Here is a 16,033-nt window from a genome sequence, read left to right on the forward strand (position 1 = left end):
GGTGAAAGAACACTATTCGACCAAACTTATGTGGCACCTTAAAATCGCATTTGTGCATGCATTTAAAACCTTCTATTTGTGATTTAGCCACTGCTTCGAAGTTTTAATAGCCTCCACACTTCTACAAATGCTTTCCACTAGGTTTTGGAACATCACTGTACAGATTTCATTACTATAGTACAGATACTGATTCTGATCAGCTGTAGGGAGGTCTGGAACACAGTCACCATTTCAGCTCATCTGAACATGTTTAGTGCAGCTGAGGCCAGAACCCTGAATAAGCCACTTAAGGACTTCGATTCCCCACTGTGGTCAATTAAGGTTTTTCAGATCTAGCTTTGTGCACAGGGTAGCAAAGGGTAGGGGAACCCATTTAGGGTTAGACCTCTTTTTTTTCTTTTCAATAGCAAACAAAGAAATTCTAGACAATTCTTAGACTTTTTTAACCACCCACAGCTCATGGCTATTACTGAGGTCAGGGATACTGCCTATATTGCTAGAGATTTGTGGACTCTTTACTAATCACACCCATAGTCAGAATTCCTTAAATAGGTGGCAATATAGGCAGTATCCCTGACCTCAGTAATAGCCATGAGCTGTGGGTGGTTAAAAAGGGGTCATGAGCACAAGCAACAGAAATCTGGTTTCTTCTCTGGGTCATTGGGTTTACAGTCCATGGAGCTTCAAAGTTGAGTCACTGCTACTTCAAATCAAGAGGAGCCATTTGATTTTGTTTGAGCACCATATAAGGGTACCTCTTGGTCCGCTCCCATTAGAGCTCTATCAGGTGATATTCCACCATGAGAGACAATGGAGGCAGGCACAAGACCTGCTGCAGAGATTAGTTCTTACAATTAGCTTGGAAATGCCTGTGCCAGAACCTGAATTCTAAGGCTTGAGATTTCAGTATGGGCTAACCTCCTCAGAGTGATTAATATTTTAATTTCAGTTTAACTAAGCTCATGACAAACTGCATCATATCATATCCCTCAGCAATAAGTGTTATCTTGCTTATAACTTACAATAATAAATGAAATGTCTATTTCAGAATTTCTCATCAGCAGCTCCCGGATCTGCTCACACTCAAGCATTTCTTGAGTAATGTACTTGGAGAATGTCGCACTGGGCTTTCCATACTTGCATGGCATGATGGAGGTAAGATCAGGGCCATTTGTGTACAGATAAAAGGCCTCATCTGTGTTTATTCTGGAGCCTTAAACAGAGAAGCAACGGTTTATAAGCAAAAAAGACAATAAATGATACAACTAACTGATAAACTGCAAGTAACGAAAAGCATAGGCAAAAAATGTGTATATAAATATAATTTCTTTCTTTTAAAATTACCGCAGTGGTACAATTTATTTTAGTTCACAATGGTACTTACTGACTGATATTTTTAGCACACTTTAGTTACCAGTTATCAAAATCAATTGCAATGTATTATAAATACTGCTGTTAATCTAATTAATTGCTTAATATGCAGACAAGTGTATATATATATATATATATATATATATATATATATATATATATATATATATATATATATATATATATATATATATCAGTGGTGGGCCCTCAAGGGCAGCAAGGCCTTCTCTGCATGCCTAAACACTATTAGAAACATTGACCTACATTTACAACATAAAACCTAATAAATGTTTCATGAAATTGTATTTTTTTATTTACAACAGTTTATTCTTTTTTTATTTCTTAGCATTTCTCTTGGCTGCACTGCTTCCAGTATGTGTGTATGGATGTTAAATTTTTTGGTTCAATCTGATTTCAGCCTCTATGTGCTGCCATGTCAATCTAATCTGCCCAGGGCCTTCAATGTCAGTACTGCTGGCCTTTTTACCTTAGTCTCTATAAGAAATAAATCGGTTTCTTCTACCAATCAGATGTCAAATTTGCCTCACAGCACCAGCTAGCTGGCCCAGAATAGCGTCCGCATTTTTTTCATCCTCTGATTGGTTGGTCAGATGGAAACTGTTACAGCCAAGTTTGACTAGCAAAACACATCTGTAATGTGTATATATATATATATATATATATATATATAGGAGGCCATCATAACAGCATAACAATATATTCTGAATGCTAAACAAGAAAAATACAACAACTAATCGAAAGAAACATTTTAAATCAGATACATTAAAATCACTGTATAATCATAGCAAATTTTTTGCTACAATTTATATCAAGAAAACTCTGTCACACTGACACAACTGTAGGAGCTTTTCACCTCTGGAAGCAGATATGTAGGACAGGAGTCATACCATTAAACAGAAGCACACTGCCCATGTCCAAATGGGAAGTTGGTGTTAGTGGAAACTCCCCAGAGGCGTTCAGGTAATGGCCCAGCATGCAAAACGTCTTGCTATTATCAGATGATAGGCTGGACTTCCTGGGGAGCGTGTAGTCTAGTGACACCTCACATTTTCTGGTGAAGTTAGACAGATGTTACAGGAGTGACACTAACAAAACTGCACTCAAATGCATCCTCATTTCTTGCAGAAGTCCATTATGTCTTCCAGTACATTGGTTTTTAAATGCAATCATAGGTAATAATAAGACCCAATTAATAAGTTACAAGTGAATTAATAAATTAATACAACTTTTTGTATTTAACAACTAGAACTGTAATACTAAAATTAAAGACTCGTTTCAGTGGTGATGAGAGTGACTTACTTGATGCCACACACCCAAAGTGTCAAGCAGCCGTGGATGTTCTTTTTGCCCTCAGGCTGCTGTGTATAAGTAAGGGCAAGGTGCTGCCACTGGTCTGTACTCAGCATACCATGCAAAGTCTCAGCTTGGGCCAGAAGACCAGCTTTCATTTCATCATTAGGATCAATGCAGATCCTTTGGTCATAAATAAAGAAGTTTAGATAATATGGCTCATTCATTATACTGTATACAGCATTTATTTAACAAATACTGAAATTCAGATGACACGAGTCCTACCTGAAGGTGCAGGATCCTGTAGAAATATCAGCCCACACTTGCAGCATTAGGGCTTTGGAGCCGATGGAAAAAATATGAAGGAAGTTATTTTCTTCCTGAAGATCCACAGCCTGGACTTCATCATCCCACTTCATCTCAGCTGGAAAATACAATCATACAGTGCGATACCGTCGGATACCCAGTAAATCAACATACATGTATTGCTACATACATTGCTTACATTTTCTTTATGAATTAAAACTTTGGAGACTTAACAGATTCCAAAGTCAGATACTATACTTAAAAATAAAATAAACACTTAATAACAGAATAATACACTTAGCCGTAGAACTGTTAAGAAGTTACGTGTTCATATATGTTGTTACCTTTAAAGATGGAAATGGTTGCAGTTTTGGCAGAGGAAACTACATACTAAAAGTCATTCTTAAAATGTGCACCAAACTTTCATGGGATTTCTATGAAATTGCAGAGAATGCAGTACATCTGATTAAGGCACTAGTTTGGGAATCAGAAGGTCGGGGGTTCAAGCCCCAGCACTGCCGAGCTGCCACTGCTAGGCCCTTACACCCTTGATCTCTGCTTCAGGCGCACTGTACCATAGCTGACCCTGCGCTCTGACCCCAGCTTCCTATCCATAACATAAAATGTTGTCTTTTAAAGTGTTAGAAGTTTTATTTCAGTTCCTATTTCGTAAAGACCTACAACAATAACTAAAACAGTTGTGAAAAGCTCTTCTTTACCTCCATGTCTAGGCGCCTCCTCATTATTGTTCTTTACAGGGCGGATCCAGAGCGAAGCACTAAACCCGCTGGCCATGTGTGGCCAACAGTTCTGCCCCACCAGAGGCAGGTGAAGAGGAGCGATGTGCCAAGGGGAAGCTCTGAAATGAGCAGCATAACTCTCATTATCCCCGCTGCCTGCACCAGGCTTGCCCCTTTGTGTAGTACCCATCGCCTCCTTTACACCACCTGCTCCACCGGTGCCAGGCGCAAAGATGCACTGGGACATGGGAAATGACAAGTAATGTAGTGGCTCCATTTCTTTGTTAGCCTCCACCATCTGGAGAATGCCGTTCAGCAGAATCTCCTACAGAAGGAAAGAAAAAAAAAAACCATAATACTATTACAAGTCAGGAGGATTATCACTTACTATAGGTTTCAGGAAAATAAGTGCCAAAAAGTCCTCATTGTTTTGACAAATATTCTTTGTAGCTCTCATTTCTTCTTCTTCATATATTCAAAATCTAAATACAGAAAACCATATTTTACAGTGGATATCAGGTGATTTTCTACATAACATCTCCTTTATCTGTCAAAAATATTACAGGTGTGCATGATAACGTAGAGTTGTTGAAGTGAGTAAATATAACTTTATAAAATCTTTATCCTAAATCTTTACAAATAAAATCGGACTTTGCTTAATAATAGTAGCCAACAGTTTGGATGTTGGACCACAAAAACTTTAACGCTTATAGATTTAATGGTGTCTAATTGATTAGTCCTGTCTGTAAAATCAATTTTGTCTTGTTAATCTTTATATCAATATAAACAGAAAACAAAAAAAGTGTCCTAAAATTTTAGGCACAGTTTAAAAGGTTGTCAAGTCAATGTAACATTACATTTACAGCATTTGGCAGACACCATTACCCAGAGCGAATTACATTTATCTCATTCATATAACTAAGCAACTATGCCTATGAGTGGCAGGTTGGTGTGGCTGTGTTTCAAACAGATGACCTTCAGATCCAAAGTCCAATGCCTTAACCACTAAGCTACCACCTCCTCCATGCCCTCCATGCCTCCATGCCCTCCCTCCCTCACACACTCACACACTCACACACACACACACACACACACACACACACACACACACACACACACACACACACACTATTATACTATACTAAAGCATATTAAACTACAGTAATACTATACAGGATACAGCTAGACCTTTGCTCTAAAACAGTTTTATTAATTGTGACATGGATTCCACTATTTTCCGACAATTCCAATTTTTTTCTTTTCAGGTTTATTATCCTGGTATGAATTAACCAATCTACCATATCCCGTAAGCATTCTATTTGATTTAGATCCAATGACTGAAGGCTCATGAATTCGTTTAAAAATGATTTCTTGTGTGACATCGTTCATGCTGCTGGAAATCGCTATTAGAAGATTTGTCGTGGCCGCGAATGTGATGCACATGATGATCAGAACAATACTCAAACAGGCTATGGCAAATGATTAAGTGCTATTAACTGGACTCAAGCGTGCTAAGAAAACATTTCTCACACCAACCAGTAAAACACCTCCACCAGCCTGGACTGCTGTCACAAGGCAGGTTGGGTAAAAGCATTTCTGCCAAAATTGTACCTCAGCAGAAATTGAAATAAATCAGCCCAGGCTCTGTCTTTCCAGCAAGTAACTGTGCAATTTTGGTAAACCTACATGCTGTAAACTCTTCCTTCTGTGGTAATCTGAAAGCAAGGTTTATAATGCCAGATGAGAACACCAATCTTAGCTGTTCACCTCGAGATTGATATTAATGCCAGGTGTGACCAGGGCTTTAGTCTCACCTGTTCATAAGATGCTGTTCCAGATTTTTAAATACATTTTGAGAGATTCAAAGCTTCCCTTGATTGCTGACACCTACCAGCAGGAGGGAGATCATGATCTGCCCAACAGTTTTTTCATCACTGTATTCTAACAACGTTGTTTTATACATGTGAAAGAAGGTCTGAAAAACACACCCTGAGCTAGCTCAGGTTTGTAATTCCAATACCATTCATGCATTTTGGATATAAAACATATAACATATTGTATAACATACTGTCCAAATATTTATAGACCTTACTGTATAGTTTTATTCTTTTATGTTCCACATATGTTTTTGTGTATATATATACTTAATGATCTTGTGCAGTGTAAACTGTGCAATAAACTGTGTTTGTTGTGAAGTGATGTGGGAGGAGTCTTACAGTAGGTGGCGCCTTCTCCAGGAAGAGATGGATCAAAAGAGCAACTTCCTCTGCTGTTATTCTGTCTTTCACCATTGAAACCAGCAGCTCCACCAGTAGGGTCTGGCACTCTGTAAGGAAGAATAGACAGCCTGTTATTATACCTGTATGCTTCCACATTCCTACAGCATGGTGATGTGTGATACACAAGTAACCTCACAGCAAAATGCAACGCCTATGTTTTGCATTATTTCATCTATTTTCCAAAAACTATTCATATTGCTTTTACATGTATACTAGCAGTATAATTATATAAAAATCTAAGTACTGTATATTCTTTTTGATATGAATTATTACCAAACTTGCACCTACCAAACTACAGAGTGACTAAACGAGTACATGGATAATGTTCAAGTTTATTAATGTCAAATGAAATATTTTATTGTGTGTCTGAACTATCACTGGGTAGGTTGAGCATATATGAGTTAACAATATTTAATAAATATGTCAAAATCTTTTGGCTGGGAAAATGTGAAAACAAACACACTGTAAATAATCTATAGTAATCATAATTACTTGTTTTATTTTTATTTACTCAGCTAATAATAAGGGGTGATTTGTTGTGGGTGTTTGATCTATGGTGGGGATTTGTTGGGGGTGTTTGATCTATGGTGGGGATTTGTTGTGGGTTTTGATTTATGGTGGGGATTTGTTGGGGTGTTTGATCTATGGTGGGGATTTGTTGTGGTGTTTGATTTATGGTGGGGATTTGTTGGGGTGTTTGATCTATGGTGGGGATTTGTTGTGGTGTTTGATTTATGGTGGGGATTTGTTGTGGGTGTTTGATCTATGGTGGGGATTTGTTGGGGTGTTTGATCTATGGTGTGGATTTGTTGTGGGTGTTTGATTTATGGTGGGGATTTGTTGGGGTGTTTGATCTATGGTGGGGATTTGTTGTGGTGTTTGATTTATGGTGGGGATTTGTTGGGGTGTTTGATTTATGGTGGGGATTTGTTGGGGGTGTTTGATCTATGGTGGGGATTTGTTGTGGGTGTTTGATTTATGGTGGGGATTTGTTGGGGGTGTTTGATCTATGGTGGGGATTTGTTGGGGGTGTTTGAGTTCTCAAAAGTATACATCTGGTTTAGTGAGATATATTAGGATATGACTACTTTATGAGCCGGACTTCTTGCATTCCAGTTGGTGGTGCAATGACAATGAATTAATGCTGTGTGATGATTGTGTACCGAACAGAATGTGATTCTTATTCTTATTTATATATTGACAGCGGATCATCTCAGCAGACACAACTCTGAAAAACTATCAGTGTGGATCTTTGCCCATAGTTCCAGTAATCAACTATTGGTGCCTATTAATCGTCAATGAATCGGTCAACCTCTAACTGGTATCATGAAAACTAATTATTATTATTTATTTTTTTGCAAACAAAATTTTGGTATAAAAATTAGGATTGTAAACTTACCACCAAAATTTGTAAATGTAGTTTTGTGATTAAACTTATTTTGTGGGTTAATATGCATGTGATGTCACATAATTTTATTAAAAGACCCATAAATATGTACTAAGCATTTTAATGTGACATGTTCATTTTGAAGTTTTGTGATTTAGCCATTTCTGTTCATTAATAATAACAATAATAATAAGAATAAGAATAAAATAAGTATGCAGGATTATAAGAGTAATGTTGGCATTTCATAGAAAGCACCAGTTAAACAAACCTAAAAGTCAACTAACTGGTCCAAGCACCAAGGGTACGGCAATACGGAATCATGCTAAATGTTATATATAACTGTGGTGGTATATATATAAAGGTGCTTCGTCCTGATACCAGTAGGTATCTCAGTGTGTAACAGGTATGACAAACTTTATCTCTCAAATAATAATTCCACCACATGATCCAGAGTAAAAGAGTTAAGGAAGACTTTCTGTTTTGAACATTGCCAAATAGAAACATAAATATGAATTTCGAGGAAGAATTTAGCATTTTTCAGGCTGCACTTACACCACTGAAAGATAATAATAAAAAAGCACATTAAAAACACCAATCAGTGAGAGTTTCTGAAGTGTAGGGATACATACCTTTATAGCAGGGGTCTGATTGACACAGTATGTCTGAAAAACCAGTCAGAATGGTTTTAACACCCCCCTGAAAATAATAAAAATAAAGATAAATAAAAGAAATATCAAAATACATTTGCCATGGAAAAGTAATCAGTCCTGACTTTCTAACAAATCAGAAATACAACATTTTAGTTACTGTAAGTGTTTCTAACATAATGACTCAAAACAATGCCAGGCAGTCGTTGTACATTAGTATATAACATCATTTTGAAAAATCTACATGATTGTAACCTGTTGGTAAATCAGTGTAGCATTGGAACGGTGCATCTTCACAGCTCCCAGAAGGCTTTGCAGTATGTGACTTAGCACATCTAGGTCTGGAGAACTGCTGGCCAGCAGTTGCAGCTCCATAAGGCATATCTGTGGGAAAAGCAACAAGGCTTGTCCTGAGCCATGTGCCATAGCAGCAGATCCAAGCCAGCATTCCTCTGGAGCCAGCACTTCCATCTTCACACCTGAGAATAAGAGACAATAAGAATCACTCATGTTTTGGACCATAATACAGACTTTCAAAGCAGCGAAGCATGAATGCAAAATGGACGCTGCGACACTCATAATATTCCACTGTGTGTGCTCTGCTCAGTAACTAAAGGCCCAAACAAACGCTCCGCTCATGTTTCCCTCACCGTACAAATGATTAATAAATGAATTGTATTAAACTGAGCAATATAAAAGATGCTTTACTAAGAGGCTCATTAGGTGCCATTCTAATCCTCCAGGGCTGAGCCCAGATTCTTCTCCACCAAATCCCTTTGGAAAATGTACTTCTAATTATACCATTCCATTTCTTACATGTGAGATCTAATTGCTTAAAATAGGGTTTGATCTGATTTGATTTACCACATAATCTGCACATGAATAATGCAGCATTATTATAAAATTATGAATATTTCGCATAAAAAGAAACTGGGACTATCACTGTACAACTTTAGCTGCTCCAGTGTCATACTTAATCATATGCATGTAGCTTAACACTTATATCATTATTTTTTTTTTAAATGTAAATTTTCTTCACACTAACTGATTGTGTGAGCTTGCAATTAGCAGAGCTGAGGCCCAGGAGACAATAAGACAAGCATTTCTGTGTATTTCCATGTGGACCACGATTAATTGGTCTTGCCTCCTCTCACAGCTCTAAATACCTGGGCCAGGTTATGCCCTGCTCCTATCACATGCTCTGCAATGCAGTAAAAATACACTTAATAAATCATATGTATATGGTTTCAAAATTGACTGTAAAATATGACCACTACGAGACAAAGGGCAATGTGCATGGATGCTCTAGAACTCAGATAATTTCTCCTGCTTTTTGAGTTTCCTCAGCAGGCATATACAGTGGATTGTGACGGTGTGTCTGCAGTTCTTCATTATGATACATATAATGTATTTCATTGACAAGAATGATTGTATAGGACCACAAAAAAGACAAGCGACATCCCCTATACCAAACTAGTGAGCCAAAATCTCTTTTACAGACATATGCTTCTCCTTCTGACTGACAGAAACCTTAACAATATTATCCAATTTTATATCTGCAATATTCTTACACATGTTAAAGTATTATAAGTGCAATTGCATGGAGCATCATCTCAGCACAGAAACCAAAACCACCCCACAAAAATCAATTCTACCATCAAGTGACATTCCAGTAGTGTGTGCACTGGACTGAGGAACATTCTGTTATAATTTAGAGACCCTAGACAAAGTGGGCAAACATAATTATTGTGTGTTACTCATAAATCATCCCTTTATGCAAATCTAAAAAAAATATCTGGCTGTTTCTTTGGTTTTTCATGTAGAAACTTTATCTCTAACAATGATCTCCATGGGCCTCTGTGCTTAGTGCACGTGTTCAGTAATCCCACTTTAGTGTTTGTGTATGTGTGTTTTGTGCTTGTGCATGTACAGTGGTACCTCAACATACGAGTTTAATTCGTTCTGTAATCTTGCTCGTATGTCAATTTGCTCGTATTTCAAAGCAAATTTCCCCATTGAAATTAATTGAAATGCCATTAATCCGTTCCAGCCCCCAAAATGCCACCCCAGTTGTTTTTGTTACGTGTTTTTGAAAAAAATATTGTACAAAAACATAATAAAAGAGAATGTAAAGAAATAAACTGGTTAAGCGTAGTACATATCATTGAAGTACTACGCCCGTACCGCCTCGCCAAGTCAATCACTCACACACCTTGCTCATGTTTTCCTATGATTTCACGCTTTAATTCAATAGACATCATCTTCTTCTGAGCACTGACCTTTCCACTCACTTTCTTTGGACCCATGGTTATAAAAAGAAATGTGATAAAGTACTGTAAATGTACAAAAAAGCACAAAACGCGAGCACAACTTATCAAAGATGCTTCGACAGCGAGGCAAACAAGCACACTGACTGAGGCCAGTGTTGCTGATCCATCTCGAGATTCGTCACAGTCACGTGTTAGTGCGCACGCACATTCAAACCTTTGTTTGTGTGCGTGTGTATCGAGACGAATCAGCAACACTGACTAAAGCGCGGGGCGCACTCGTATCTCAAAAAACTCGTATGTTAGGGCACTCGTATGTCGATGTACCACTGTATGTGTAAATGTGTCAATGGTATGTGACCGGAAAAACAAAGGGTGCATTCGTGCTTGGATTTAGAAATATCGTTCCGATGACCTTTTTGTCTACACTCAAAGCATGAGTGAAAAAAACACTACAAATTTAAAAAGGAATGATTTCATACTATACAGGCATCAATAAAGATCCTCTAAATGAAGGTTGTGAATTTAGAAGCAGCACTAACTCCAGTACATGAACTTTTCTGAAGTTAAATAACAATGAAAACAATACAGCTGCAAATAACTGATGGCCACAAGCAAGTATCAACAATGTGAATGTTAACGTCGGGTCACTAAACATACACTGCATTGCAGAGAGTGCAATTACGCATTCAGAAGGTGTCGGAACCTGTTAATGATTAATGCTGTTCAAAGTCAACAGTCTGATTACTGCAAACATTTTATTTTGTTTAAGCATAATATTCCAAGATACAGTGGAATTATGGGACACTTCTCTCATGCCGACCACAATTACAGTAGTATGAATCTGATAAACCATCTATAAAAAGTATTAAAATGTTCTTTTATAAGCCCCACTTCCTGCTCCAAGTAGTTGTGATATGACAATGAATCACTATTTGCCTGTCTATGTGTTTACACTTAATCATTGAATAGACATGAACTTCGGGCCACCTACAGTAGCACAATATAGAGTGAAAGTAGGCCACAGGCACTAATTACATGACATTACACTACATAGTTCATTGAATGAAAGTTTTACGTCTTCACAATTTTGTATCATAGAAACATAAACGTCAGTCATGCTGAGATTATTCATTTTCATCAAAGGTTTCTAAAAAATGTTAGATTTGTAAGCCATTGTTCCTGTTTCCAGTTGCCATGAAGACAATGAGCACCAGAGATCCATGGATCCAATCAATGCATTCATTGGGTCAATACATCCATCCAAAAATCACCCATCAATCAATTATTTGACCTATCATTAATCAATCATCCATCAATTAATCTGTCCCTCCATCCTAAAAAATCCTGTCTGTCTGTCTGTCTGTAACCATTATAAGTTAACAATGTACAGTGTTAACTGTATTATAGAGGATGTAGGATTTTGTACCATAAAATGACAATAGTTGAGACTGGAAAGGGAATCAGAGTTTCAAAGGCATCTTAATCAAATCCCATCTTAACTGGTCTGATCTCAGGCCCCCATCAGATAGTAGTGATATCTATTCAATAATTAAGTCATCATGAAAAATTGTGAAAATAAGCGCAGACTAATGCTGCACGATTAACTGTTCATGTAGAATCAAGATGTCGGCTTGTGCGATTATACAACGACGAATGTTGCAATTCACTGAATTTTACAAATATTTTTATTTTGAACATAAATAAGCCGCACCTGTCTATAAGCCGCACTATGTCTACACTAATGTACTTTACACAGGCTTTAACGAAAGACAGTGTCTGTTACACGGTGTAACGGGTAAAATATGTTGCGCTTCCTTTAAGAGAAAAGCGGTATTTTGGGAATAGCCTGGCACTGCATTTTTCCGCTATTACTGCGTGTGTTCAAGACCGAGGAATATGTCCTTATTATTTTCTGATGCTCATTTCTAAGTTTCTTTGACTAACCCGTAACGCTGTTGCCAAGAAAAATAAAAAAGCACGAGTTTTGGAAACCTGTCTGTGCTTATATGATTTCTGTTGCAACTGGAGTTAGTGAGCTCTCCCATGACCCAGACTCAACGCGTTACAACGGCTTGTATCTAAACAGTAGCCGAACAAGAAGGTAATTGTTCACTGTCTTCCTCCTTCCTTTCACAACTATTTCTCTCGGGAGTTTATCTTTTGGCATCGTTGTGCATTTTAAAAAATGTTTTTTCTCCCAAAGCCGTGTGTTAGGGTTAGAACACAGGTGAGGTGCGTTTTTCCGTTTCCATTCGGAAATGTCATTGGTCTAATGTTATGTCGCTCAGTTTTTTGTCTTGAAGTTTGTGAAACCGGGAAAAACCCAGGAATACTCCATAAATTAGCCGCTTCGTTGTTTAAGCCGCGGGGTTCAAAACGGGAAAAAAGTAGCGGCTTATAGTCCAAAAAATACGGTAATCAAATTGAGCTGCTAGACTGTATGTTGCAAAAAATGTATGTTTTTATTTATTGTTTTATTTAATTTAGCGGTACCTTGAAGAAATCTTTTTTACATTATTGCGAATGTTATTTCATTTCGTAAAAATATATTTTTCAAAACGTTTTACAAATACACATTTCAGCATTACCACTAATCTTTGTGCAATCTCCTTGATAACCATTCGAGAGGACTCGTACCCCAGCCCTACCCCAGACATAGGTTCTTCAGTATAGGATCTTCAAAAAAATTTTTTTTTAATGATGCAAGACCAATCTGATGTGAATCTTAAAATAATGGCACCCATGGCCATATTGTTTACAAATGAAAGACACTTTTAAGTATTATAACATCAAGATTATAAAAAAAAATCGACCAAACACCAAGGATTAGTTCTGAAAAGTAGGATTTGCATATTATGCAAATAATGCATATTATCCAACTGTCAAACTCCTGAAATTTGCAGATGACACCACGCTCATTGGACTAATCCAAGATGGTGACGAGTCTGCATATAAGCAGGAGGTGAAGCAGCTGGTGCTATGGTGCAGTCAGAACAACCTTGAGCTAAACACACTCAAAACTGTGGAGATGATAGTGGACTTTAGGAAACATCCTTCAACACTACTCCCCCTCACAATATCCAACATTCCTGTGTCACCTGTGGAGAACTTCAAGTTTCTGGGCACTACCATTTCCCAAGACCTGAAATGGGAATCAAACATAAACTCAATTCTGAAAAAGGCCCAGCAGAGGATGTACTTTCTAAGGCAATTAAGGAAGTACAGTCTGCCACAGGAGCTGTTGATACAGTTCTACACTGCAGTCATTGAATCTGTCCTGTGCTCATCAATCACCATCTGGTTTGGAGCAGCAATAAAACAGGACAGAAACAGACTGCAGAAAACTGTTAAAACAGCTGAAAAATCATTGGTGCCCCCTGCCCACTCTCCAGGACTTGTACCATACAAGAACCAGAAACCGGGCAGGAAAAATCATTAATGACCCTTCACACCCTGGACACAACATCTTTCAGCTCCTCCCTTCTGGCAGGCACTACAGAACAATGTTCACTAAGACTGCCAGACACAGGAACAGTTTCTTTCCCCAAGCAATCACCCTCACTAACAACTGACCATAATTAAATTCCATGCTCATATCTATGAGTACTGCACAGAACTGTCACAGAACTGTCACTCATCACATTATCTGTATATGTTGCACACACTATTGCTTCTATATACTGTACAAAGTTTTATAGTAACCTCTCTCATCATACCTGACACACAATACTGTCATTTGCACTACCATGCACTCCCACACTTTATGTACATTACTGGTCTGTATCCCTATTTATTTATTACCCACACTGTCTATACTGTCTCATATTGTCTGTATTGTCTGTATTGTCTTGTATAGTCTGTTTTTGTCTTGTTGTGTCTGTTTTGTCATGTATAGGTTTTTATTTATGTCTGTACTTTTGAGAGTAACAAACAGCTGGAACCAAATTCCTTGTGTGTGTCAACACACTTGGCCAATAAACCTGATTCTGATTCTGATAATCACAGACTTGACAGACTGGAGCCAAATGGACCAAAATACAGATCGTGTATATAATTTTGAGAATTAAAAACATTCTAAAAAAGTTTCCCTTTATACCATATTTTCCAAGAGATGTGATGTATTTATGTGCACAGTAGTGTGTATGCATACATGTGTACTACCTTCCTCCAGCTGTGAAGAATCCTCAGGGTTGCTTTCACTATCAGCCTCGTAGCCTTTCTCCTCTCCCAGCGCTTGAACATCACACACCTGAACTTCATCCACGTCATCAGACAGATCCCCGGCTGAAGTCGTGACCTCACGACTAGCGTGACACTTCAAAAAAAATTAAGGGCAACATAAACGGTCCAATATGCAGACTGACATTTCATACCTAATAAAATATTTAGAACATAACACAAATAAAATACGTTCAGTATTCCAGCCACATAATCTTCCTTAACTCCTAACAGCACAGCTGCACACACATCTATTGTACCATTTCTTTACACTGCAAAATATCCAGTAACAATTTACTGGATAATTTACACTGTGAAAATGACAGCAAGAAACAATATCTTAAATATAATATGTTAATCTCTATAACAAAGATTACAATAAAGCCAACATATGAGGGTTAAGCAGATTTTTTTTTAAACATGCTTGACTTTTTTCAGGCTTGTTCTTTGGCTTCTATTATTTTTTCATATTTTGTGCATTTATTCCTGAAAAGAAACGAAACGGTGCCCAGAGAATAAGAAACTCGAAAGCTTGAGATGAGTAAAAACATCTCGGAACAACAGTCTGAACTCTTTAAAGTATATCTGATTTATAATCATACATGTACGCATGCATAATATTTTAATTAGCATTCAACAACAATTTTTTGTAGTGTACTTCTTATTTGATCTGAAGAAAATTACGATAAGTAAAATAAACACTCTGGTCACAAGACCAAATCAGCTGACTGTAGCCTGTAAAAACAGAGGAGGTCAAAGCCTCAGGAATTCACTCACTAATAAATGAACAAAGGTTTGATTCATGTATGCAGGCCAGTTAGCAATGTCAAAGTTTCAATAAAGTATTAGAACATGTCTGATCAATGTTTACAACATGTAAAAAATTAAAAATAAAATACATTTCACTGTGATTTTAATAAATGAATTCGTAAATGAATTGGTTTAGATCATGTTTTAGTTCATGTGCTATCTTTTGTTCAAAGAAAAAAAGTCAAGCAATACTGAATAGGCACCAGTTGGTACAGACTTTAAACTTTAGTACTGAGTTTATTACATCTGAGGTAAATTTAACAGGCTAGCAAAAAAAGCACTTACCCTTTCAGGTTTCTCCTCAATAGCAGTGGCTGGGGCAGACACTTGAACCAGTGCAACACGCAACAAGCAGTCAAACAGGGGAATAGCTAAGTCAGAGTTCAGCACTCCAGAGAGAGACAGCTGATTCTTCACCTCACACAGAGGCTCCTTGAACAAGGAACATAGATGGACAGAGAGAGAAATAGAGAGAAAATAAGAGAGGAAGAGAAAGGGAGAAAGAGAGCAAGAGAGAGAGAGAGGAGAGGGAAGGAGTGCATAAGGGGGAGAAAAGAAATATGGAGTTTGGTCAAAAGCTCCTATTAGAAAATCCAGTAATAAGATTTGAAGTCTAATACAGCTTAATAAAACTACACCATGGGGTGAATTCAACTATGACTGTGTGTTTGTTTAAAGAAAAAAAACTAATTAA

At 37.5% G+C, this 16,033-nt stretch overlaps 1 protein-coding gene across 1 annotated transcript in view; it reads right to left on the minus strand.

The window, feature by feature from the left end:
- The window catches only part of lyst (lysosomal trafficking regulator), a 77,616-nt gene that overhangs the window by 31,342 nt on the left and 30,241 nt on the right, over nucleotides 1-16,033 (minus strand). Inside the window, 10 exon segments of the mRNA XM_046866349.1 lie at nucleotides 1,023-1,213; nucleotides 2,280-2,443; nucleotides 2,692-2,865; nucleotides 2,968-3,106; nucleotides 3,708-4,053; nucleotides 5,945-6,054; nucleotides 8,024-8,090; nucleotides 8,297-8,520; nucleotides 14,473-14,626; nucleotides 15,625-15,771. Coding sequence (XP_046722305.1) covers nucleotides 1,023-1,213; nucleotides 2,280-2,443; nucleotides 2,692-2,865; nucleotides 2,968-3,106; nucleotides 3,708-4,053; nucleotides 5,945-6,054; nucleotides 8,024-8,090; nucleotides 8,297-8,520; nucleotides 14,473-14,626; nucleotides 15,625-15,771 — 1,716 coding nt within the window.

Source organism: Silurus meridionalis, chromosome 2 (genome assembly GCF_014805685.1).
Source record: "Silurus meridionalis isolate SWU-2019-XX chromosome 2, ASM1480568v1, whole genome shotgun sequence".
In the NCBI taxonomy this organism is placed as follows: Eukaryota; Metazoa; Chordata; class Actinopteri; order Siluriformes; family Siluridae; genus Silurus; species Silurus meridionalis.